This window comes from Cnephaeus nilssonii (genome assembly GCF_951640355.1).
Source record: "Cnephaeus nilssonii genome assembly, chromosome: 10".
In the NCBI taxonomy this organism is placed as follows: Eukaryota; Metazoa; Chordata; class Mammalia; order Chiroptera; family Vespertilionidae; genus Cnephaeus; species Cnephaeus nilssonii.
Window position 1 is genome coordinate 51,194,779 of NC_137081.1, and position 26,103 is coordinate 51,220,881.

The window sequence follows — 26,103 nt, forward strand, 5'->3', positions numbered from 1 at the left end:
TAGCTACACATTTCCCCATCTTTCAGGTAATTTATGGATACCGTCCCAATAGAACTTTTCTTGTTTTGAGGCAGAACATTCAGAGACCCAATTTTCCACTTCTTCATACGTTTTGAAGTGCTGCTCAGAATGTGCGTGTGCCATCAATCAGAACAAGTGGTAATCGGAAGGAGCAAGGTCTGGTGAATACAGTGGGTGGGTTAATACTTCCCAAGCGAGATCTTTTAACTTGTCTTTAACTGGTTTTGAAGTGTGTGATGGTGCATCATCATGAAGCAAAATTACTTTGCCGTGTCTTCTGGAACATTCTGGTCATTTCACGATCAAAGCGTGGTTCAAATTGATTATTTGTTGTCGGTAGCAATCAGTATGAACTGTTTCACCTGGTTTTAGAAGTTCATAATACACCACACCTTCCTGATTCCACCAAACGCAGAGCATTGTCTTCTTTCCAAAGTGATTTGGCCTTGCAGTCGATGTTGATGGTTGACCTGAATCAACCCATGATTTTGTGCGTTTGGGATTCTCAAAATAAATCCACTTATCATCGTCAGTCACAATTTGATGCAAAAAGACTTTCTTTCATGCTGTTGAAGCAACATTTTACTGATGACTTTTCAGTTTTCCATTTGTCTTTTGTTCAGTTGATGTGACACCCATTTTCCTTCCTTTAAAATCTTTCCCATTGCTTGTAAACGATTGGAAATTGTTTTCTGAGCAACGTTTAATCTTTCTGCAAGTTGTTTTTGAGTTTGACAAGCATCTTCATCCAATAATGCTTGTAATTGTTGGTCTTCAAACTTTTTTGGTTGACCTGGATGTTCTTTGTCTTTCACATCAAAAAATCATCACTTAAAGCATTTAAACCAGCGTTCACAAGTATCTTGAGATGGACCATGTTCACCATAAGCTTCCCGAAGTATACAATAACTTTCAGCAGCACTTTTCTTCAAAATAAAGTAATGCTCTTTTTTTGGCACGAAATTTGCCATTTGTAAGTGTAAAAATATCTATGATGTTAACACCTTCATAAAATTTGACATATGACGTTTTGAAGCTTGTTGTCAACACAACAAAATAGCATACATATCAAATCACATCTATATCAACATATGTGTAACTCCATCTATTGAAAAAAAAATCTGCATTATTAACCGGTACACCCAGTAAATGTATTTTTATTTCTATGCTGTCTGCTTTATTATATTATAACCAAAATGTAAGCATTCTAATTCCCAAACAGATACAATTGTCTGAGAAATTCATGTTGTGACTGCTTTTATCAGGTAATAGAAAAGACCAATAAATGACAGTAATTGGGAATCTGACCTAAAGGGGAAAACCAGTTTTCAGCATAGAGCTGGGAAGCAAATCAAAGTCTGCCATTACTGCATGCATTCAGCAATTATTTATGGCTAACCTACTCTGTTCTTACTGATAAGCTTCTGTGATAGGAATGGCATGGTTTAATAGGGTTTTACATTAGTAAATGCATCAAGAAAGAAAATGATATCTACTGCCTTTGATGTTTAGATCACATATTTTAAAAAGTAAAGTGCCACATTGTTTTTGGAGTATTTTTTGTTCTTTTCTCAAATGATTGCTAAATTAGTTACTTTTATAAATAGCAGGTGAAAGTTGTGGAACACAGAGACATATCAGTAAGAAGGTTTTTATTTAAATGTAATATTTTACTTAAGATGATATTTAAATACTGCCCATCCATCATTACATTTTTTTCTCAACTAGTTTATTGCTGAGGGTCCTTCTCCTCATTATTTTAAAAGTCCAAGTAGTATTTGAGGCTCTACTCCATGCCCACTGGGAATGGAGGTGACCCTCAGATTTAATCAGAGTTAGCTTTAGTGACTCTCAATCAAAATCTGGGTAGGAGGCTTCAAGTCTTTTCTTGTGTTATTATGGAGAGGTCTGAAGAGTTCTGAAGGAGGGACCATAGTAATGAAGGGAGAGGAGAGTGGGGCTAACAGCTGTTTATCACTTGGTATGGAAGAAGTGTAATCGTTAGACTCCAAGTAAGGTCAGCCCAGAGCCACCCTGTTCTACCTCTTTTGTTAAGAGGAGCTAACCTTCCTAAGAGTTGTGTTCCATCAAGCGCCTGCTGCTGGACCTAACTCTGCTTCTTCTCCTATGAGATGACCTAACACAGTTGGCAATGATGACAACTAACTCACATTTTTCTCTTTGGGGTCAGGCTTCCTTTTTTTCTCTGGCAGAAATATTACAACATTACAACAGAAAAATTTGCTACATTTTTCTCGGTGTGAAGCAAGGCATAACGACTAAAAAAAAAAAAATCCTATGAACTAGTTTGCTCCTCTTAGGTATACTTGCATTGTCTCATAAATATCAAAAAGACCCAAACTTTAGGTATTCTCCAAGTCCAAGTATATCAAGTCCTTTTATTTACAAATGAAAAAGGCAGTATTTCATTCATGATGACATTCATTCAACAAATATTTATTGAGAAACTTCTCTGAGCCAGACAATGTTCTGGAGATAAAGCAATGAGCAAAATAGGAAGGAAAAAAAATCTAGGCCCTTATGATCAACCGTAGGGGAAGCAGACAATAAACAAGGTAAATAAGCCAAGTACATGGAATGTTAGGAAACTTAAATGCTATTCATAAAGATCAATCTGGGAAGAGGGACAAGAAGTGAAGGGGGGCGGTCAATGAAGAACTCATTGAAAAGGTGGCATTTGAGAAATGACCTGAAGAAAATGACAGAGTAAGACATTAAGTTATTAGAAGAGTATTCCAGGCACAGAGAGCAGCAGCCGCAACCATCCTGAGGCAGGAGCACTCTGGCACATCTGAGGAGCTGCAGGAAGGCTAGTGTGTCTGGCCTGGAGTGCGACTCCATAATAGAAGGAAGTGGTTAGAGGGAGCTAGGGGACAGGCAGTCAATTGCCTTAGAAGTCATTACAAGGACTTTGGCTATTTTCTGTCAATTGGGAAACTGTTAGCAGGTTTTGAACAAAGTGACCTAATCTGGCTTATGTTTTAACAGGATCCTTTTGCTGCTATGTTGAGAAAGTACTGTAAGAAAGCAATGTGGCAGCAGAGTCCAATTAGCAAGTTGTTGATGATAATTTGGACTATGTGTAGCCATGGAGCTGGATGAGGCAATAGGATGTTATGAATGTGAAGTGTGAGAGAGAGGAGATTAGGGTGACTCCAAAGTCACTGGCCTGAACAAATGGAAGAATGACTTGCTCTTTATTGAAACAGAGAAAACTATGAGAGCAGGGTTAGTTTTGACAGAAGAGGGTAGAGGAGGGGTTATCAGAATCTCATTTTCAGACCTGCCAAGTTTGAAATGGTCTTAGATATTAAGTGGAGATGAGATAGAGGCCTAGGATGCAGGCCTAAATCTGGAACTTATCAACATATATATAATACATAAAACTGAGGGAACAGAGAAGATTACCAAGAGAGTGAGCACAGATACTAAAGAGAATATGCGTGTCCAAGAATTGAGATGAAAAGCAATCAACAAAGAAAACAGAGTTCAGATCTGTGAGAATGAGAAATGTGGTAAACAGGAAGTATAAGAGAAAGGATTCTAAGAGAGTGGTCAACTCTGTTTAATGCTGCTAATAGGTCAAACAAATTAGGAAGTAACCACTGATTTAGTTGTAGTGAAGGTCATTGAGGACTTTGATAGAAACAGTTTTAATGGATCAAAGGTTGGGGTAATCTGACAGGAAAGGTTCAAGCGGGAGGTGAGAAATTGGAGACAAAAACTATGAATAACTCTTTTAAGCAGAAAGAGAAAGCAAGGGGACATGGCTCTGGCCAGCCTGATGAGGCAGGATTGTCATAGGGTCTGCTGACAATCACATGAAAGTGAGCATTAGCTGTGCATAGAGTTGTGACCTCAAATGATCTTGCATAGGCTAGACATACAGATTTTTGAAATGTTTGTCATTGATACATTCAAGCTAAAAAGAGAAATATTAATCAAGCCAGCTCCCTTAATGTACAAACATTCTTACCTTTTTTAGCCCTTATTTTATGTCCAACATTTTCTCCAGATTCTTCTTTGAAAGTTAGTTTTTAACTGTATCATTCAGGACTCCTACACTATGATTCTTTGTTTGCATGTCAGTCTCCCATCCTGGCCTAAGTTTCTTGAGAAGGCCCATATTTTATTTTTCTTTACATATCCATCTCATAGCCCAGCTCCTGACACATGGTGGACACTCCACTTACGTTTTTTGAATGAGTGACTTTTATGTTCCATATTGTCATATGATGTGTTTGAGGTCAAGTCAGTATCTTTTTAAAGTTTGCTATTAATTTCCAAATGGAAATTGTGCTTGGTCATTTTGTTTTCCATAGAGTTCCTGTGGAGCCGACATAGTGAGGACAGGCTCTCTGAAGCTCAGTAGTACATCCATTGGGAACTCATCTTTGAAAAGGACAAAGCGAAAGGCACCTTCCCCACCCTCCCAAATACCCCTGCATCAAAGTGATGAAAGTCACTTGACTGGTAATGTTACTTTTCCCATTAACATTACAATTGTATTGTGTTTTGTTTAATATATTATAGACAGTAGAAATGATATAAGTTATAAATCATGTCTTTTTATTAACAATAATAGTTAAACTTAGGCTTTTAGTTAATTAATTTTAATAATAACACTTAGCCCCTAATTATTCTCACTTAACTACCTTTTAAAAATCCACAACATGAAAAAAATGAAATGAAAGGATTGTGCAGCTCCATTATCCTAATGAGTATGTGATGATTTGTAAATCTGTTCAGAAAGATGCAGCCATTCAGGATTGACTACATGTAGGAATGGAAATCTAAGTAAGTTAGTAAAATGGCTATCTCTTTTGGAATTATATAAAAACTAGTGGCCCGGTGCACAAAATTCGTGCACGGGGAGAGGGTCCCTAAGCCCAGCCTGCACCCTCTCCAATCGGGGACCCCTTGGGGGATGTCCGACTGCCAGTTTAGGCCACAAGGATCGGGCCTAAACCGGCGGTCGGACATCCCTCTCTCAATCTGGGACCACTGGCTTCAACCGCTCACCTGCCTGCCTGCCTGATCACCCCTAACTGCCTCTGCCTGCCTGCCTGATTGCCTCTACCCTTCTGCCTGCCTGCCTGATTGCCCCTAACCTCTCTGTCTGCCTGCTTGATCACCCCTAACTGCCTCTGCCTGCCTTCCTGATCGCCCCTAACTGTCCCCCTCTGCCAGCCTCATCTTGCCCCCAATTGCTCTCCCCTGCCGACCTGATCTTGCCCCCAACTGCCTCTGCCTGCCTGATCACCCCTAACTGCCCTCCCTTGCCAGCCTGATCTCGCCCCCAACTGCCCTCCCCTGCCAGCCTGATCTTGCTTCCAACTGCCCTCCCCTGCCAGTCAGATCTCGCCCCCAACTGCCCTCCCCTGCCAGCCTGGTTGCCCCCAACTGCCCTCCCCTGCTGGTCTGATCTTGCCACCAACTGCCCTCCCCTGCCAGCCTGATCACCCCTAATGGCCTCTGCCTCGGCCCCCCCCCACCATGGCTTTGTCTGGAAGGAAATCAGACATCCGGAAAATAGCCGGTCAACCTGGTCTAATTAGTATGTTACCCTTTTTGTAGTATAGATAGATTATATAAGATAGAATTGCTTAAATGGGGAGGCGGGGGATCCTTTTTCATCAGGAGGAGATGCTCTTGGCAGACAAAAATACATAATCCCTATATCTGGACTGATAGCCAGCCATATGCATTATACTGCCAAACCAGTCATTAAAAAATTGAAACGCTTTCTTACACCTTATACCAGTGGTCGGCAAACCACGACTCGCGAGCCACATGTGGCTCGCGAGACGCGGTTTGCCGCTCTGTTGACTAATGAGTTTGCCGACCACTGGACTAGACTAAATGTCACTGTGTAGTTAGAAGCTGTGAGGATTAGGCAATTGTGGCATATTGTGTGCAAAGAGGTAAAGGGTAGTATATGACAGTGGTCGGCAAAATCATTAGTCAACAGAGCGGCAAACCGTGGCTCTCGAGCCGCATGTGGCTTGCGAGCCGCGGTTTGCCAACCACTGCCTTACACCAAACAGCTGTTGCCCTTAAAACCCTTCCTCAGCCCCCACCTTAGGTTCTGCTTTTGCAGTTCACCCAGATTAGGTTCTGATTGGTCAGTCTCTATGCCAATCAGTGTCAAAAGCTCCACCTCCTAGGAAGCCATTGGCTCCTCACACTTCACCCAGATTTGGTTCTGATTGGTTGGTTTCTGTGCCAGTCAGCATCAAAAGCTCCGCCTCCTAGGCAGCCATTGGCTCCTCACACTTCACCCAAATTTGGTTCTGATTGGTCAGTTTCTATGCCAGTCAGTATCAAAAGCTCCACCTCCTAGGCAGCCATTGGCTCCTCACACTTCACCCAGATTTGGTTCTGATTGGTTGGTTTCTGTGCCAGTCAACGTCAAAAGCTCCGCCTCCTAGGCAGCCATTGGCTCCTCACACTTCACCCAAATTTGGTTCTGATTGGTCAGTTTCTATGCCAGTCAGCATCTCCGGGCCTATCAATAGGCCTGATCAGAGAGGCGGGGCTAATCAGCAGCCCCAGTGGAGGCCAGAGAGAAAGAGAGGCACAGCTGCTGGCCAGGCCTGGAGCAAAAGAGAGAGGCCAGTGCTGAACAACAGCTGCCACGGAGGCTACAGATCAGACCCTGTTTCTCTCTCACAGGCCTCTCTCTGGACCTGATCTGCAGCCCCCTCAGCAGTCAGTGCTGGGTCCAGGCTCCCGCAGCCGAGGCAGTCAGTGCTGGGTTGCCATGGCAACCCAGCACTGACTCCTGGTTGGTCAAGCCTTTGGTCGTTGTGGATGTTACGGACCTTGGGTTTTTATATATTAGGATAAGCTACTAAGGACTTGTTTCTTTTGTGAGTGTGACTTGTTTCCAATTTGTGCTGCTTCTGTGTTCTAGCCCTGCAGTCAGTACCTGCAGTTCCTACAGACAGTATTTCAGAAGCAAGCTCTCCTGAGGGGCTGCCCAGCCCAGGTATGTATTTACCTTTACTCCATAATCTCCTTTCCAAGAATAATGACCTATCTTGGTGTGTTCAAAAGAAAACTTACATGAAGGTGTAAAGCACCATTCTTTTTGTAATTCAATTGGTCATCTATTTTCAGTTAAAACACAGTTCATTCTTTTCTTTAAAAAAAATTTTTTTTTACTCTTATTGTTGATAAAACACCATTCTTCATGCAACTGGCCTAAGTATGAATTTAACATGCAAAGTATTCTAATCTAAATTTGTTATTATGAAATAATTTTTTATTATATGTTCTCATTTTAGATTCCCAATAAATGAAATTCCAGTAAAAATAAAATAATTCAAGCTGATTCTGTTTTCTAATATTTTTAATAAAAGCTACTTATTAGTAGCTATTGTAAAAATGAGTATGATAAAATTTCTTAATCCTTAGACTTAATTTAAAGTTAGATATAAATGAATATGATGAGCTAATGATGTCTAATCAAAAATAGAATATTATTATGCCAGTAGGATAATTTGAAAGGTATGAAAATTGCTTAATATAACCTTACCTAATTTTTACAATTCACATTCACAACTACAGGGAGAACTCAGAAGCACCCAAATGCTCCTAAATGTTTTATATTTAGGTGATATTTAGGAATTGGGATTTTGACACATTCTACACAAAAAAATTCTCCTCTCCTCTCTAATTAAAAGTATTACCATTAGATACTTTGTAATGATTTTACCTAACTTTTACCCAAAATGATATTAGTGATATCATTTATGTCAAAAAGGAAATTTATTCCATTATATCACACAATATAAGTGAAATGGGAAAATTCTGACGTATTAGAAGAAAAGGTATAATTGCTATTCAAACTTTGCTTGATATCTATTTCTCTTTCTCTTCATTTCTTTTTTCTCTTTTACCTCTTCTTGTTTAATGCATGGATAATTGTGAGCTAACAAATCTGATTCCTTCTGAAATACTTCTTGGTCTCCGCCTGCCTTAACTCTGTTGTCTAAGTGCCATTTCCACAGATTTCCCTTCTTTGGCAGAAGTCTCACTTGGCCCTGGGCTCCCCAGTCACGAACAGTACACTGTGCCCAAACGGGCAGATGACATCTCTCTCTTGGAGTGCCCTGAAACGCCCGAGGCCGCCGCAGCATCTCTGACATGTAGGTGACCGGGCCTTTCCTGAGATGTAAGATGAATGAAATCAGTGGTTCTGCAGCATTTCAGTTTCTCTTCTATTTGGCTTTCTCCTTCTTTGGTGAACTATTTGAACTTTACTTCTTAACTATAAAAAATATATGTTTTTCTTTCTTGCAGTTCTCTTTTGTTACGTAGGCATGGCTTATTTTCTATAGTATTCTTTTGATTGGGACTTTTGTTTTTAAAAATGTTGGAATTATTTTGTGACCAGTGGCAAAACTTTATAGTTAGGTAATACTTGAATGTTATAAAATTTTCTCAATTTTTCAGTGACTCAGAAAGAGTCCTTATCACCTCAAACTGCTTATTTAAAATTAGTATATGATCATACACTGCTTATAGGAATGTAAAATTGTGTGGACAGTTTGGAAAATAGTTTGGCAAGTTTTTGTTTGTTTGTTTTAAATAAAATTTAAGCATTTGTTTTCTATTAGACCCAGCAATTGCACTCCTAGATATTTTCTCAAGAAAAATGAAAACTTATGTGTACACACAAACTGCCTTGTGAATTATTATAGAATTTTTATTCATAATTGCCCAAAACAGGAAACAATCCAGTGTCCCTAAACTGAGGAATGAATAAAGTAACTGGTTGGTCCATATATTGGAATACTAACATCTATCCGTAAATAGGAATTAATAACTAATTCATGCAACAACATGGCTGAATCTCAAATGTATTATGTTAAATGAAGGAAGCCAGATTAAATGGTTAGATGCTGTATTATTTCATTGACATACAGTCTTGCAAACGCAAAACTATAGGAATAATGATTACCAGGAATTGGGGTTAGGGAGTGGGGTTGATCACAAGGGACATAGATTGTTTTGTGTGTTTTTTAAATCCTCACCCAAGGATATGTTTTTATTGGATTTTAGAGAGAGAGGAAGGAAGGGAGAAAGAAACATTGATGTGAGAGAGAAATATTGATTGGTTGCCTCCCATATGCGCCCCAACCAGGGATTGAACCCACAACCTAGGTATGTTCCCTGACCAGGAATTGAACCCACAACCATCTGATGTATGGGGTGATGCGCCAACCAACTGAGCCACCAGACCAGGGTCAAGGCATGGGGGATTTGGGAGGTTGAATCTAAATCTTGATTGTGCTGGTGGTCATAAAACTATATATCTCTGTCAAAACTGGATATTCCAACACATATTCCAAAAGTGATGAATTTTACTGAATGTAAATTTTACCTCAATTTTTTAAAAATGAAAAAGAAAACAACTCTGCCTGGCAGCAACTACAATAATAATGTCTGGCCTAGTCAGCACTTTTTTTATGAGTGAATTTTAAAACAGCAACTCACCAGGCTAGATTTAATGTAATATAATTCTACTAGAGGCCCGATGCATGAAATTCATGCAAGAGTAGGGCTTCCTTCCCCCCGGCTGCTGGCACCGGCTTCCCTCTGGCACCCAGGACCCAGGCTTCCCTCTCAGCCCCAGCTTTGTCCAGAAGGTCGTCAAGAAGGATGTCCAGAAGGATGGCCGGTCAAATTAGCATATTACGCTTTTATTATTGTAGGTTTTATCAAAAAGAGGTATTTGTCAGACAACTTTGCCATTTTGATCATCTCCAGAAAAAACATACTAGGATCCTAAAAATATTAGTGAAATTTTAAGCTTTAATAACTTATAAGTAAAATGCTACAAACTTAGGAAAACATCTTCTGAAAGTTAATACTTACATTTCATTTAATGTACTATATTTTGTGAGTTTTAAATAATTTTAAATATTTTCTTTTTCAATTTTGTTATCTAATTGAGAAGGACTGGAAAACTTAGAAAAACTATTCAAACTATATAAAGCTAAGTAAGTGTAAAAGAAATTTCAATAATCATACTTTTAGGTTATGTTTTTATAATATTTTAACATTTATACTTTGGATCTTGTTAAATCTTAAATCTCCACTAAGAATTTGAGCACTTTTGCCGAAACCAGTTTGGCTCAGTGGATAGAGCGTCGGCCTGCGGACTCAAGGGTCCCAGGTTCGATTCCAGTCAAGGGCATGTACCTTGGTTGCGGGCACATCCCCAGTACGGGGTGTGCAAGAGGCAGCTGATTGATGTTTCTCTCTCATCAATGTTTCTAACTCTCTATCCCTCTCTCTTCCTCTCTGTAAAAAATCAATAAAATATATTTAAAAAAAAAAAGAATTTGAGCACTTTTGTTTCAACGTCAATATTCTTCCTTTATAATTTTTGGAGCTGAAATATGATAGTTTTGATGTAACATTTGTGAAAATTATTCATCTTTCACAGCCCCAACCCAACTTTTTTTATTGTAGTCCTAAAATATAGCCATCATATAAGTGTATTAACCCGGGCAAAAACAAACTTGATTTAATATTTTTCAAAGCTTGAGGAAATTTATGATAGCTAATCAACCAACTGTGAAAGCTATTTTGGATTAGAATTTTTAAAAGGAATCACAGACTTTTCTATGACATTTAATAAAAGGAATTCTAAATAAGTATTTAGAATTATATGTCTGAGATAATCTGGTTATATGTTAACATAATTATTCATCATTAGAAAAGTATTCTGCTGTTAGTTTTGAACCAGAATTTAAGAGTCTAGCTAATTTTTGTTTTAAAAATTCCTTCTTTGCCAGGATTGTATAGCATGAATGAGGCAAATTAATATTTAGGATTATATCTTCATTTCTTTGTAGCTGGAGTAAGCTCTGATTACAGTCTTGAAGAAATAGAAGAAAAGGAAGAACTGAGTGAAGCGCCTAAAGATGAGGCTGAAAATATTTCTGGGAAGTCACAAGATATTCCTTTTGGATCTACTGATATAATAAATACGCTGAAAAGTAATCCTGACTCAGCTCTTGGCAGTGTTACTGGAGAGTCCTCACAAAACTCCAAAGAAGAAAAACAAGAAACTAGAAACACAGATGGACAGTAAGTAGTCTACATGGCAGAATGGTGGTGGTGGTTTGTTTAATTAATACTAGTCTTCTGGAATATAGATCTGATATTTTAAATGCAAAGTATCTGCTTACATGTAATTGTTTGCAAATTAAATCAAATTTAGCAGTTCTAGTATCTTTGTGTCAAATAAACCATAACATGTAGTTAATTTATATGACTTAAATATAAAAGTTTTGTTTATTTGTATTGTATGTATTTTACCTATTATCTATTTAACCTAAATGAAACATTTAATTTTCAGTTTCATCAAATGCTCCTTAAGGATTTTTACTGACTGATACATAAAACAATTCCACATATTAGAGTATGATAATCAATTACCAATATTATTATTATTTTTTTAAATATATTTTATTGATTTTTTACAGAGAGGAAGAGAGAGGGATAGAGAGTTAGAAACATCGATGAGAGAGAAACATTGATCAGCTGCCTCTTGCACACCGCCCACCGGGGACATGCCCGCAACCAAGGCACATGCCCTTGACCGGAATCGAACCTGGGACCCCTGAGTCCGCAGGCCAACGCTCTATCCACTGAGCCAAACTGGTTTCGGCACCAATATTATTTTTATAGTCAACTTTATGATACAAAGAATGCACTTGCCACTTGATCCTAGGAATTGAAAACTATAGTACAGTTCACTTGCATTATGTTAAAAATGACATACCATGAATAAAGATGAAGTTTATTAGACAAAATAAACCATCTTCATCAAAGTTTTGCTATAATTTTCATGGGATTGCCTCCAAATAAAACTCTTCTGTCACCAATAAAATCCAGTGAGGTTGGTCCACATTCTGACTTGCCAAAAGTGAACCATGCCATATTATGCTCAGTGAAAAGTCAGTCAGAGAAAGACAAATGCCGGATCTGAAAAAAAAGATGGCGACCGGCAGGAAGGTAGGGAGAGAGAGAGTGTGAGTGAGGAACCCATAGAGGAGAGTGTAGAGGTGTGTGGTGTGTGTGTGTGTGTGTGTGTATGAGATAGGGTCAGTTAGATTCTGCAGGTCTTCCAAGGGGCTCCCGAACAGGGCAGCCCTAGACGGCGGAGCCCCGCGCACAAAGCGGACACTTCTCGGCGGCTGGTGCGGACGCGGAGACCACGCCATCTTGGGAAACAGAGCTGCCCGAGACTCGGATCCTGGCTTCTGACACAAACCAGGACCCTGCAGCCACTGGGGACAGAGAACTGCTATCACAGCTTCAGACAAACAAACAAGAATCCAGACTTCCCGGCAGATTTCCAAACACAACAAGCTAGAAGTGAATGGAAGGAGGTATACAAAGTGTTGCAAAGCAAAGGACTGAATCCAAGAATACTATATCCAGCAAGACTATCAATCAAAATTGAAGGGGAAATCAGGAGCTTTGCAGACAAAAAAAGCCTCAGGGAGTTTATCACCACCAAACCAGCAATGCAAGAATTGCTAAAGGGAATACTGTAAAAAGAAGAAATAAACAGGTAAGAAGGAATACAGACACAAAAATAGATATGACTGCAAACAAATACCTTTCAGTAATAACTTTAAATGTAAACGGACTAAATGCTCCAATCAAAAGACATCGAGTAGCTGAATGGATAAAAAAACACGACCCATATATATGCTGTCTACAAGAGACCCACCTCAGAACAAGAGACTCACACAGATTGAAAGTGAAGGGATGGAAAAATATCTTTCAGGCAAATGGAAATGAAAAAAAAGCTGGGGTAGCAATACTTATATCTGACAAAATAGACCTCAAAGTAAATGCCATAACAAGAGATAAGGAAGGCCACTTCATAATACTAAAGGGAGAAATCCAACAAGAAGAAATAATTCTGGTAAACATATACGCTCCCAATATAGGAGCACCCAAATACATAAAAAAACTCCTGGAGGATATCAAGGGAGAGATTAATAGCAACACAATCATAGTAGGAGACTTTAATACCCCACTATCACCACTGGACAAATCCTCTAAACAAAAAATCAGCAAAGAAACAGCAATCCTAAATGACTCACTAGACCAGATGGAATTAATTGACATCTTCAGAACATTTCACCCCAAAGCCACAGAATATACATTCTTCTCAAGTGCACATGGGTCATTTTCAAAGATAGACCATATGCTGGGTCACAGGCAAAGTCTCTTCAAATTCAAGAAGATAGAAATTATATCAAGCATCTTCTCAGATCACAGTGGCATAAAACTGGAAATCAACTACAATAAATACAATCCAAAGAAATCAAACACATGGAGACTAAACAGCATGCTATTAAACAAGGACTGGGTCACCAGAGAGATCAAGGAAGAAATAAAAAACATCATGGCAACAAATGACAATGAAAACACAACAATCCAAAATCTATGGGACACAGCGAAAGCAGTCTTGAGAGGGAAGTTCATAGCTCTACAGGCCTATTGCAAAAAACAAGAAACAATGGTAATAAATTACTTAACCCTACAACTCAAAGAGCTAGAAAAAGAGCAGCAAGAAAAGCCCAGTGTAACCAGAAGGAAGGAAATAACAAAGATCAGAGCGGAGATAAATGACATAGAGACCAAAGAAACAATACATAAGATCAACAAAACCAAGAGCTGGTTCTTTGAAAGGATAAACAAGATTGATGGACCTCTAGCCAGGCTCACCAAGAAGCAAAGAGAGAGGACCCAAATAAACAAAATCAGAAATGAAAGAGGTGAAATAACAACAGACCCCGCTGAGATACAAAGGATTGTTACAAAATACTACGAACAACTCTATTCCAACAAACTGGACAATCTGGAGGAAATGGACATATTCCTAGAAAAATATAACCTTCCAAAAATCAATCAAGAAGAATCTAAACAGCTCAATAGGCCAATAACTATGGACGAAATTGAAGCAGTCATCAAAAAGCTTCCAGCAAACAAAAGCCCGGGGCCAGATGGCTTCACAGGAGAGTTTTACCAAACATTCAAGGAAGAACTAAAACCTATCCTCCTCAGACTATTCCAAAAAATTCAAGTGGAAGGAACACTTCCAAGCTCCTTCTATGAAGCCAGCATCACCCTAATACCAAAACCAGATAAAGACAACACAATGAAAGAGAATTACAGACCAATATCCCTCATGAACATAGATGCCAAAATCCTCAACAAAATTCTAGCAAATCGGCTCCAGCAGTACATCAGAAAGATCATACACCATGACCAAGTAGGATTTATCCCAGGAATGCAAGGATGGTACAATATCCGCAAATCAATAAACGTGATACATCACATAAACAAATTGAAAGATAAAAATCACATAGTCATATCAATTGATGCAGAAAAAGCATTTGACAAAATCCAACACCCTTTCTTGATAAAAGCTCTCAACAAGGTGGGAATAGATGGCTCATACCTCAACATAATAAAAGCTATATATGATAAACCCACAGCAAACATCATACTCAATGGACAAAAACTAAAGACATTTCCCCTAAGAACAGGAACAAGACAGGGATGCCCACTCTCACCACTCCTGTTTGACATAGTACTGGAAGTATTAGCCATTGCAATTAGACAAGAAGAAGAAATAAAAGGCATCCAGATTGGAAAAGAACAAGTAAAGCTGTCTTTATTTGCAGACGACATGATATTGTACATAAAAAATCCGAAAGACTCTGTCAAAAAACTCATAGACTTAATAAATGAATTCGGCAATGTAGCAGGATACAAAATTAACGCCAAGAAATCTATGGCCTTTCTATACACCAATAGTGAACTTACAGACAGAGAGACTAAAAAGGCAATCCCATTTACCATCGCACCAAAAAAATTAAGATACCTAGGAATAAACTTAACTAAGGAGGTAAAAGACCTATACACGGAAAACTACAGGACACTGAAAAAAGAGATAGAGGAAGACGTAAACAGACGGAAGAACATACCATGTTCATGGATTGGTAGAATCAACATCATTAAAATGTCCATACTACCCAAAGCAATCTATAGATTCAATGCACTCCCCATTAAAATACCAACGGCATATTTCACAGACCTTGAAAGAACTCTCCAAAAATTCATCTGGAATAAAAAAAGACCCCGAATAGCCACAGCAATCCTGAGAAAGAAGAATAAAGTAGGAGGGATCTCAATACCAGATTTCAAGCTGTATTACAAAGCCACTATTCTCAAAACAGCCTGGTACTGGCACAAGAACAGACATATAGATCAATGGAACAGAATAGAGAATCCAGATATTGACCCAAACCACTATGCTCAATTAATATTTGACAAAGGAGGCATGAACATACAATGGAATAAAGACAGTCTCTTCAATAAATGGTGTTGGGAAAATTGGACAGATACATGCAAAAAAATGAAGCTTGATCACCAACTTACGCCATACACAAAAATAAACTCAAAATGGATACAGGACTTAAACATAAGACGGGAAACCATAAAAATACTAGAGCAATCCACAGGCAGCAAAATGTCAGACATATGCCAAAAGAAATTCTTCACTGACACTGCCCCTAGGGCAATGGAAGCTAAAGAGAAAATTAACAAATGGGACTACATCAAAATAAAAAGCTTTTTCACAGCAAAAGAAACCATCAACAAAACAACAAGAAGGCCCACTGCATGGGAGAACATATTTGCAAATGGCATCACTGATAAAGGTTTAATCTCCAACATCTACAGGCAGCTTATACAACTTAATAAAAGGAAGATAAATGATCCAATAAAAAAATGGGCAACAGACCTAAATAGAATCTTTTCAAAAGAAGACAGAAGGAAGGCCAAGAGACACATGAAAACATGCTCAACGTCACTAATTATCCGAGAGATGCAAATCAAAACAACAATGCGGTACCATCTCACACCTGTCAGAATGGCTATCATCAACAAATCAACAAACGACAAGTGTTGGCGAGGATGCGGAGAAAAAGGAACCCTCGTGCACTGCTGGTGGGATTGCAGACTGGTGCAGCCACTGTGGAGAACAGTATGGAGTTTCCTCAAAAAACTGAAAATGGAACTCCCATTTGACCCAGTAATCCCACTCCTGGGAATATATCCGAAGAAACTAGAAACACCAATTAGAAAGGATATATGCACCCCTATGTTCATAGCAGCACAATTCACCATAGCTAAGATTTGGAAACAGCCTAGGTGCCCGTCAGCAGATGACTGGATCAGAAAACTGTGGTACATCTACACAATGGAATACTATGCTGCCATAAAAAAGAAGGAATTCTCATCATTTGCAGCAACCTGGGAGGAATTGGAGAACATTATGTTAAGTGAAATAAGTCAGTCAATGAAAGAAAAATACCACATGATCTCACTCATTTATGGATAATAAAGAACATTATAAACTTGAACAAAAAGATAGATACAGAGACAGTAAAGCATCAAACAGACTGTCAAATTACAAGGGGAAGGTTAGGGAGAGGTGGGGGAGATAAGAGATCAACCGAAGGACTTGTATGCATGCATATAAGCATAACCAATGGATGCAAAACTCTGGGGGGTGGGGGCATATATGGGAGTGGGGTGTGGGGAGGGCAATGGTAAGATATGTACACATATAATACCTTAATAAAAAATTGAAAAAAAAAAAAAAAAAAAAAAAAGAAAGACAAATGCCATATGATTTCACTTATATGTACAATCTAAAGAACAAAATAAATAAGCAAAACAGAAATAGCCTCATAGATACAGAGGACAGACTGACAGTTGTCAGAGGGGTGGGGGTTGGGGGACTGGATGAAAAAAGATGAAAGGATTGAGAAGTACAGATTGGAAGTTACAAAATAGTTTGTAGGGATGTAAAGTACAGCATAGGGAACATCCTATATAATAAAAGGGTAATCTGCAAATTGACCCTATCGGCAGAACTACTGGGAACGACCGGTTGCTATGACGTGCACTGGCCACCAGGGGGCAGACGCTCAATGAAGGAGCTGCCCCCTGGTGGTCAGTGCACTTCCACAGGGGGAACGCTGCTCAGCCAGAAGCCAGCTCATAGATGACCAGCTCAGCGGCATTGGCAGGCCTCTCCCGCCTCTGTGGCAGCACTAAGGATGTCTAATTGCTTAGGCCCTCTCCCCATGTCGGACATCCCCTGAGGTCTCCTGGGCTGCCAGAGGGATGTCTGACTGCCAGCTTAGGCCCGATCCCCCGGGGAGCGGGCTTAAGCCAGCAGGTGGACATCCCCTAAGGGGTTCTGGACTGCGAGAGGGTGCAGGCCGGGCTGAGGGACCCACCTGAGTACATGAATTTTCATGCACCGGGCCTCTAGTCCTATAGAATAAAAGCTAATATGCAAATCAACCAAACTGCAGAACGACCGGTTGCTATGATGCACACTGACCACCAGGGGGCAGATGCTCAAGGCAGGAGCTGCCACCTGGTGGTCAGTGTGTTCTCATAGGGGGAGCGCTGCTCAGCCAGTAGCCGGGCTCAAGGCTGGCGAGCACAGTGGTGGTGGGCAGTGGCGGGAGCCTCTCCCGCCTCCAAGGCAGCACTAAGGAGCCTCAAGCCCGGCTTCTGGCTGAGCGGTGTTCCCCCTGTGGGGGCTCACAGCTGGTGAGCGCAGCAGCAGTGGCGGGAGCCTCTTTCACCTCCGCGGTAGCACTAAGGACCCCTCAGGGGATGTCCATCTGCCAGCTTATGCCCGATCCCCATGGGGAGTGGGCCTAAGCTGGCAGGTGGACATCCCCCAAGGGGTCCTGGACTGCGAGAGGGTGCAAGCTGAGGGACCCTTCTCCCCCTTCCCCTCCTTCCTTCCCCTTCCCCCAGTGCACGAATGTACCAGGCCTATAGTAGTCAATAATATTGCAGTAACTACATATGGTGCAGGTAGGAACTGGAAATATTTAGGTGAAACACTTTGTAAAGTGTAGGATTGTCTAACCACTATGTTGTACAACTGAAAGTAATAATACAAAATAATATTGAATATAAACTGTAACTGAAAAATAAAATAAAATAAAATTTGACCATGCCATATGCAAGACTAAAATGTTTCATTTATATCCCTTTTCTTTAAAAGACAAATAGTAATAACAAAAAGACAGTGTTTGGGGGAAAGTACATTTTACAAGCTTTTTACATATTTCTTTGTAATAGGACCCCCACATGAAAGCTAATGTTTCATAGCATTTCCCTCAGTTACATTTTTTTCTTTGCTATTAAATTTTCAGTATTTGGCAGAAAAAGATGATTATTTTAGTCCATCTGTCTTTGGAAATTATTGCCTGTTTTCTCATCGTGTGTGTGTGTGTGTGTGTGTGTGTGTGTGTGTGTGTGTGTGTGTGAATAGTCTGGATATGTAACATACAATATCATTTTTGCAGAGAACCACACTTGATGGTATATAATCCAAGAAATGAAGAGAGTGTAGTTGACAATGTAAGAAACTTGAAGTCATTGGGCCCAAGTCAAGAGAATGGTGAGTTCTATAAACACTAATAGCCAACACTTTCATAGCACTTATTATGTACCAAGGGCCATTCTTAACTCTTTATATATATATATTAATTCATTTAATCTTGTATGTTAACTCATTTATGAGCATTATTATCTTTAGTCCCATTTTATAGATGATTGAACCACAAAGATATTACATAACTTACTTGAAGTACCACAATTATTAAGTGGTGGGCCTCAGATTTGAACTCGGGTGATATTACTCCAGAGTCTGCTTTTAACTGCCATGTGTACCCCTTTTGTCCTTGTGGTTAAATGTTAGAGGTTATCTGATCTAGAGCTTAAAGATGTATACTCTATGCATACTTGTGAACTATTTCTCTTTTTTCCTACATGTTGGTTAATTTAAATATATATGTTTCAGATTCATTTTCCTCATGATCTACACCATCCCAAGATACAATACTGAGAGGATCTAAAAGTATATAATTTCCCCATTTTTTTTACTCAATTCAGTTTTTCACAATGTGGTAGTAGCATTTCTATTGAGAAATAATGATTTTAAAGCTGCTTCCTTATTTTTAAAATGGTAAATTAAATATGTTTTGCTAAATTTTGGCATCAAGTTAGTGGTAGGGTCACAGGTACACTTCTGTAATAATACTTACTGGCATTTGCACTTGATTTTTTGCAATGACCTTTGTAAATTCTAGGTGCTTTTTCAAATAAATAAATTCTGTTGTCGATATAGTAGTTTTATTCTGTTTTCCTCTTTCCTTTTTCTTTTTTTAACCTACCCTGCATACTTATCTAAATCATCTTTTCATCAGGTTGTAGATATTGATGTCAGTTTTGAGTAGGGGAAGGATAGGATAATACAAAATAAACATTCTCCTTCTACTGACTATTCTTGAAAAAAGTGGCCTGTCCATTCATTGGCACTTGGTTAGCATCATAATCAGGTATTTTTTATGATGGACTGGGCAATACATTCAGTTATGATTCTAAGTGTCCAGTCCTGACAATCATTTAGAATAATCATGAAATTTTTATTTGAAATTCAGTAAGACAATGGTAAAGTAGGTATAACCCACCAAAAAAAAAAGAAGAAAAATAGAAAATTTGGATTTCTAAGTCAATAAATTAGAGTTTGTTATAAGGATTTCATTTAAAATATATTTTTATGTGATGTACCTTCTTTTGGAAAGTGTTTCTATTGTGTAACTGGGATATATCTCTATTCAGTAGAAAATGAGAAATAAGAGAAGGAAATACATTTAGGCCAAGGACCATTTCTTATATACTTCTTATATATCACTAGAGGCCTGGTGCACAAAATTTATGCATTGGAGGCAGAGGGGTCCCTCAGCCCGGCTTGTGCCCTCTTGCAGTCCAGGACCCCTCGGGGGATGTCTGCCTGTCGGCAGTCAGACATCCCTCTCGCAATCTGGGACTCCTGGCTCCTTAGCCCTGCCACAGAGGCGGGATAGGCTCCTGCCACCGCCACTGTGCTCACCAGCCGTGAGTCTGGCTTCTCACTGAGCGACACTCCCCCTGTGGCAGTGCACTGACCACCAGGGGGCAGCTCCTGCATTAAGTGTCTGCCCCCTGGCCGTCAGTGCGCATTATAGTGACTGATTGTTTTGGTTGTTCCGCCGTAACAGTCACTTAGGTTTTTATTATATAGACTAGAGGCCCGGTGCACAAAATTTGTGCATGGGGCGGGGGAGTGGGGGGTGTCCCTCAGCCCAGCCTGTACCCTCTCCAATCTGGGACCCCTCGAGGGATGTCCGACTGCCCGTTTAGGCCTGATCCCAGGATCGGGCCTAAACGGGCAGTCGGACATTCCTCTCACAATCCAGGACTGCTGGCTCCCAACTGCTTGCCTGCCTGCCTTCCTGATTGCCGCTAACCGCTTCTGCCTGCCAACCTGATCACCCCCTAACCACTCCCCTGCCAGCCTGTTTGCCCCTAACTGCCCTCCCTTGCAGGCCTGGTCCCTCCCAACTGCCCTCCCCTGCTGGCCATCTTGTGGCAGCCATCTTGTGTCCACATGGGGGCAGCCATCTTGTGTGTTGGAGTGATGGTCAATTTGCATATTACTCTTTTATTAGATAGGAGGATTTGCTAGTGCCGAGGGCCATTTCTTATATACTTCTGTGCTCATAGCAGCATTGAGAATAGTACTTTTCATACAGATATTAAAAATACTTACGAGCCAAATAAATGAGAGCAAAGGCCAATATGTGCCTCTTCCATGGTTCCTAATCACTTGTGCTTAATTTTGTAAATCACAAAAGCTAATAATTATTTGTCATTGAGAACAGTCACTCATATAGACAATACATATTCTTATAATTAGTTGCATTTTGTTTGGGGAGAATAAAAATGAAAATTATATGTTTAATATGAGAACCTTACAGCATAATATAAGATGTAACTACTATAACCAATAAATTGTACAGTTAGGCAGGCTTTAACAACATGATTTTTTGAAAAATTGTTAGTATACAAATTTACCTGGCAACATGATACTTTTTTGCATGCATTTCTTTTTCTTGACTTTTTTTCTTTTTTTAACAGAGGAACTAGTTTAAATATCTCATGGCACTTTAGGCAGTGAAATTGATGTTTACCGTATACATTAAAGTGAGGGATGATAAAACTATAGAGAAATACTTGATATCCTTTCACAGTTTGGCTCCCAAGGCTCGCATTTCACTTGTGCTATGCAAACTACCATATTGAAAGAGGAGGCCTCTGAGGATTTTGAAGATGAGGGCTAGTTGGTCATGCAGGAGAAATGATTCTTCTGGGCATTTGAATAGAGGAGCACAGTATATAAATCAAGCATGTTGCTCAGTACTAGACACGTGGTGCATTCTCATAAACCTGTGTTTCTTTTCAGATGTCTCATTCCATCTCTTTGCCATCATGTATTTGGCTGGCAACTGTTGCTTTGTTGATCTGGACACTGGCAAATGATTTTTGTTTTTAGCAAGTCTGAATTAGAATTAAGAGGAAAAGTAGTACAGGGGAGAGGGAGGCTGTTTTCTCTATTTGAACTCTGACATGAGAAGAATAGGTTGTTTTTCCTCAAATGAAAAAAACACATGATCATTTTTATGTAGTTGAAATCACCAGTATTACGACTCAAAACACAGTCCCCTTCAAATGCTGATTGTGTTTGTACTTTAACTCTTAAAGATAATGTTTCTGTTTTCTGCCTATTTAAAACTGATAACATTTGCTGGGACTGTTTCCCCTTAATGTTATGCATAAAATAATAAATGACAGAAGAGAATTGACATGAAAAAACATAAAAACTAAAAAATATATTTTGAATTTGTCAATTTCTTTTGTCATTCTTGACAATGACTGTGATATGAAATCTTTACTTATAAATAGAAACATAGCTATGTTCTATGGAGTCTTGCTCTGGGCAATATCCTATCCTAATAAGCATGTTACATAAATGACAGATAAAACATATAGTTGACTCCTAAGCAACATGGGTTTGAACTCCATGGGTCCACTTATATACATATTTTTTTTCAATAATATGTAAAAGTATATTCCCTTCCTTATGATTTTCTTAATAACATTTTCTTTTCTCTAGCCTACTTTATTTTAATACAGTATATAATACATATACAAAATATGTGTTAGTCCCTTGTTTAGGGTATCGGTAAAGCTTCTGGTCAACAGAAGGCTATTAGTTAAGTTTCTGAGGAGTCAAAAGTTATATCTGGATTTTTAATTGTGTAGAGAGGTCAGGGTCCCTACCCCCCGTGTCCTTCAAGGGTCAACTGCAATACATATTTTCACCTTTTTACATCTGAGCAAACTGAGGCTCCAAGGGTTAAGAAATAAGTTGTGATCACAGAGGTTATAATTAGTCAAGCCCGCTTACAGATGGGTTCCAGACTCGGGTCTCCATGACACCAAAGCCCATACTGTTTTCATTAAATGCAACTACCTGATTTTGTGTAATTAGTGAGCTGAAAATTTTAAACCAGCCTAATTTAGTTTGGGGAGGCAAGCATTGCATACTGAAGTTTTTCTACTTTTTCTCCCCCCTATACTTGATGATTTTTTCTTTTTCTCTCAGTAGATCAAAATGAAATAACTGTCACGTCAAGGAATATGGAAGATCATATGAAAGACGGAGTGAGGAGAACAGAAATCAATGTGGGAGGGGTTGCCAAAAATAACAGTGTGGACATGGAAGTTGACAGACTTCAGGCACACAAAACTGAAACTGCTAGAAGTAACAAGGAAAATCATCTAGCTGCTTCATCAGAACCAGGCCCAACACTGAATCAACCCAGTGCAGAAAAGACAAAAATGCAAGATGCAGCGATTCAGGCAACTCCTTCCTGCAACAGTTTTGATGGGAATCACCGACATCATCATTTGTCTGACTTCAAAGTTGATGAAAGTGTGCAAACTGCAAGTAACAACAAATCGACTCAGCATTCATCTTTAAGTCCACAAGATTCCGTCCATACCTCAAGAGAATTCAGGAGACAGGGCCCTCTCACTGTACATTCAGAAGATCAGCTCACCGTGAAAGAGCCAATGTATGCACATGGTAATGATGCTCCCGTAGATGAGATTAATAAAAACTCAACTGCTTCTTATATGAAGAATTATCCACTTTACAGACAAGACTACAATCCCAAGCCAAAACCTTCCAATGAAATTACAAGAGAATACATACCCAAAATTGGGATGACTACTTATAAAATAGTGCCTCCCAAATCCCTGGAAATAGTAAAAGATGGGGAATCAGAAACCTTAGGGTATGAAGACGATCAAGATATCCATTCTTCAGGGAAAAAGCACATGCATGAGAATGTGAAAGAAACTGCAATGCAAACAGAAGATGTTGTTATTTCTGCAAGTCCAAAGGAGCCGCAGCTAGACCTTAAACCCAAGCCTGCCCTGAGACCAGAGCATAAGGGGCACAGTGTGGAGGGCGTGCCCCACAGCCCCACGGCACATCCTCTCAAACCCACGCCCAGAATGACGAGAGACCCTGGCCCGGCTCCTTTTGCGCCCAACTTGGAAGATATAAACAATATATTAGAGTCAAGACTTAAATCTCGGGCTTCCAATCCCCAGACCAAACCAAGTTCCTTTTTCTTGCAAATGCAAAAAAGAGCTTCAGGTCACTACGTGACCTCTGCAGCTGCCAAGAGTGTCCACACTGCCCCTAGTCCTGCTCCCCAGGAGCTCCTGAAGAAGGAGGTGGAAAGGGATCCCATGCCTCCTCCAGAGCAAACTCCTTCTCCCCCAAGTAAAACAGCTCGCTCTCCTCCGCTGCCCCACGTTCGAGACGCTGATGGTGGCCCCAGCAGTCAGAAGCCTCCTGAAACCTCGCCTCCTCCTGTCGCTCCCAAACCCGTTTCTCTTCCCACAAGTCAGCTGGCAGCACTAAACCTGAAGACTCTGAAAACCTTCGGTGCCCCGCGACCTTACTCGAGCTCTGCTCCTTCGCCCTTCGCCCTGGCTGTAGTGAAACGGTCTCAGTCTTTCAGCAAAGTGCGCACCGAGTCCTGCAGTGAGGGTGCCTGTGCGCCATCGCCCAGTGACGCGGAGGAAGGGAAAAGTCCCTCTGTGGATACAACTGTGGACGTCCCACAACCCTGTGTGAGTAATAAGGTAAATTTTACCTTTGGAAAAATAGGGGGATCTTGTACAGCATGTTGATATGTTTGTGTATTAAGTCTGAACTCATATTAATCTAATATCAAGCAACCTGCTGTAGAAAGAAAGGTATAATACACAGCGTCTGCTTATTTACTCTCAGAATCACTATGATTTCACATAATGTGATTGGGTAGAAGGCCACCATATAATTATATTCTCAGCACGTATTTTAATTTGAAGTTTCTTTGCTCATACATTTGTATGGTATACTAGTTTATAGTTCTGACTCTATTTCCCTGGGTTTTGCTTATCTCAATTTGTTTATAACTTTCTGGATGTCCTGGTTTACTTTATTTTTTTTTCTCCAATTCTACATAACTGCAAAATAGTTTTAATTATATAGAAATATAGCCTGGCGGGCATGGCTCAGTGGTTGAGCATGGATCTATGACCCAGGAGGTCACGATTGGATTCCTGGTGGGGGCATGCGCCCAGGTTGCAGGCCTAATCCCCAGTATGGAACGTTCATGAGGCAGCCGATCAATGATTCTCTCTCATCATAGACGTTTCTATCTCTCTCCCTCTTCCTTCCTCTCTGAAATCAATAAAAATATAATATATATATATATATATATATATATATATATATATACAGTATGAAAGCCTACCCTCTCTGAAATCAATAAAAATATATTTAATATATATATATATACTAGTATGTAAACAGTATCAAAGCCTAGATAAAAAACCAAGCGTCTCTCAGCTATGCATTTTCTGTAACATACACTTAACCTCAGCTTATTAAGATATCTTTACATATAAATAATTTAAAACCAGAGTTTAAATATGCCATTTTCTTAATTTCCCATTTTATTCATTCAATGTCAGCTTTTCCAATTATGTGAATGTTGACCAAACTATCATTTAACTACTATATAACCTTAATAATTTACAAAAAAAGGGAGTTTTTGTTGACTTCGTGTTTGCCAGATTCACGAGTCAAAGGATAGGATGAAATTCACAGAATGAGTTATGATATTCCCCACACAATTTTTAAAAAATACTTTGTGTACTTTTACTCTGATAGTATTTAAAGAATACTTCCATATTTGTGTGACAGTTCCAGATGTATTTTATACGAATTTTTCAAACATTCTGAGAGTAACAGAACATTAACCATATTGCCAAGTAAAGATTTTTCCACAATTTCAATGCAATATTTATCTTGAAGAATATTTCTTCATGTATTTCACATTTATGCTTTATTACTTTGATATAATGTCAGGAAGAGATATATGATATAAGGTTAATTCTTTACTTGGGAATAAAGCCTGTGTTTTTCTTAGAATGGAATACCTTTCCTAAACAACAGAAGCTTGATTTGGAAAATACAGTCTTTGAGCCACTGCCTGAGCTCTGTTTAACTCATCATTTGTAAAGATATTTATTTGGCAGTTTGAAAAAGACATATTTAAAATTTTTTGATAATAGTTGCCAGTTGAATTAGTTACCAAATATTCATTTCTAAGAAGTTGAATTAAAATTTTAATTCTTAGAAGTTCCTATTATTTATTTTTAGTCTCATGGGGGAAAATAAAAAAACATGGCCATCTCTTAGTCCTTCTAACTTCCAGAAACAAAACAAGCCATTACAGGTAGCATTATGATTAATATTTTATTATTGGATTATATGTTGCTAGTTTCAGCCAGTGTGAATTTGCCGATATTTGTCTATTTTGTACCATTAAAAACAATAATTTCACAACCTAATATGTTGGAACTGTGAAAATAGGTTCTTTTTTAGTCTGTGAAATATTTATTTTTAAAATTCATTTGGCTCTCTTAGACAACTCTGTTGGAGAAATCAGCCTTATTTGTCTCAAG

General features: G+C 39.2%; 1 protein-coding gene across 9 annotated transcripts in view; it reads left to right on the forward strand.

Moving 5' to 3' along the window:
- The window catches only part of COBLL1 (cordon-bleu WH2 repeat protein like 1), a 156,155-nt gene that overhangs the window by 122,168 nt on the left and 7,884 nt on the right, over positions 1-26,103 (forward strand). For 4 of the 9 annotated variants that reach the window (XM_079782677.1, XM_079782680.1, XM_079782685.1 and 1 more), the window contains 6 exons: positions 4,365-4,515; positions 6,959-7,033; positions 8,076-8,195; positions 10,914-11,148; positions 18,492-18,586; positions 22,676-24,231. In XM_079782677.1, the coding sequence (XP_079638803.1) occupies positions 4,365-4,515; positions 6,959-7,033; positions 8,076-8,195; positions 10,914-11,148; positions 18,492-18,586; positions 22,676-24,231 (2,232 nt within the window). The remainder of the gene's footprint in view (positions 1-4,364; positions 4,516-6,958; positions 7,034-8,075; positions 8,196-10,913; positions 11,149-18,491; positions 18,587-22,675; positions 24,232-26,103) is intronic. The other 5 variants (XM_079782678.1, XM_079782681.1, XM_079782682.1 and 2 more) reach the window with 3 other exon arrangements.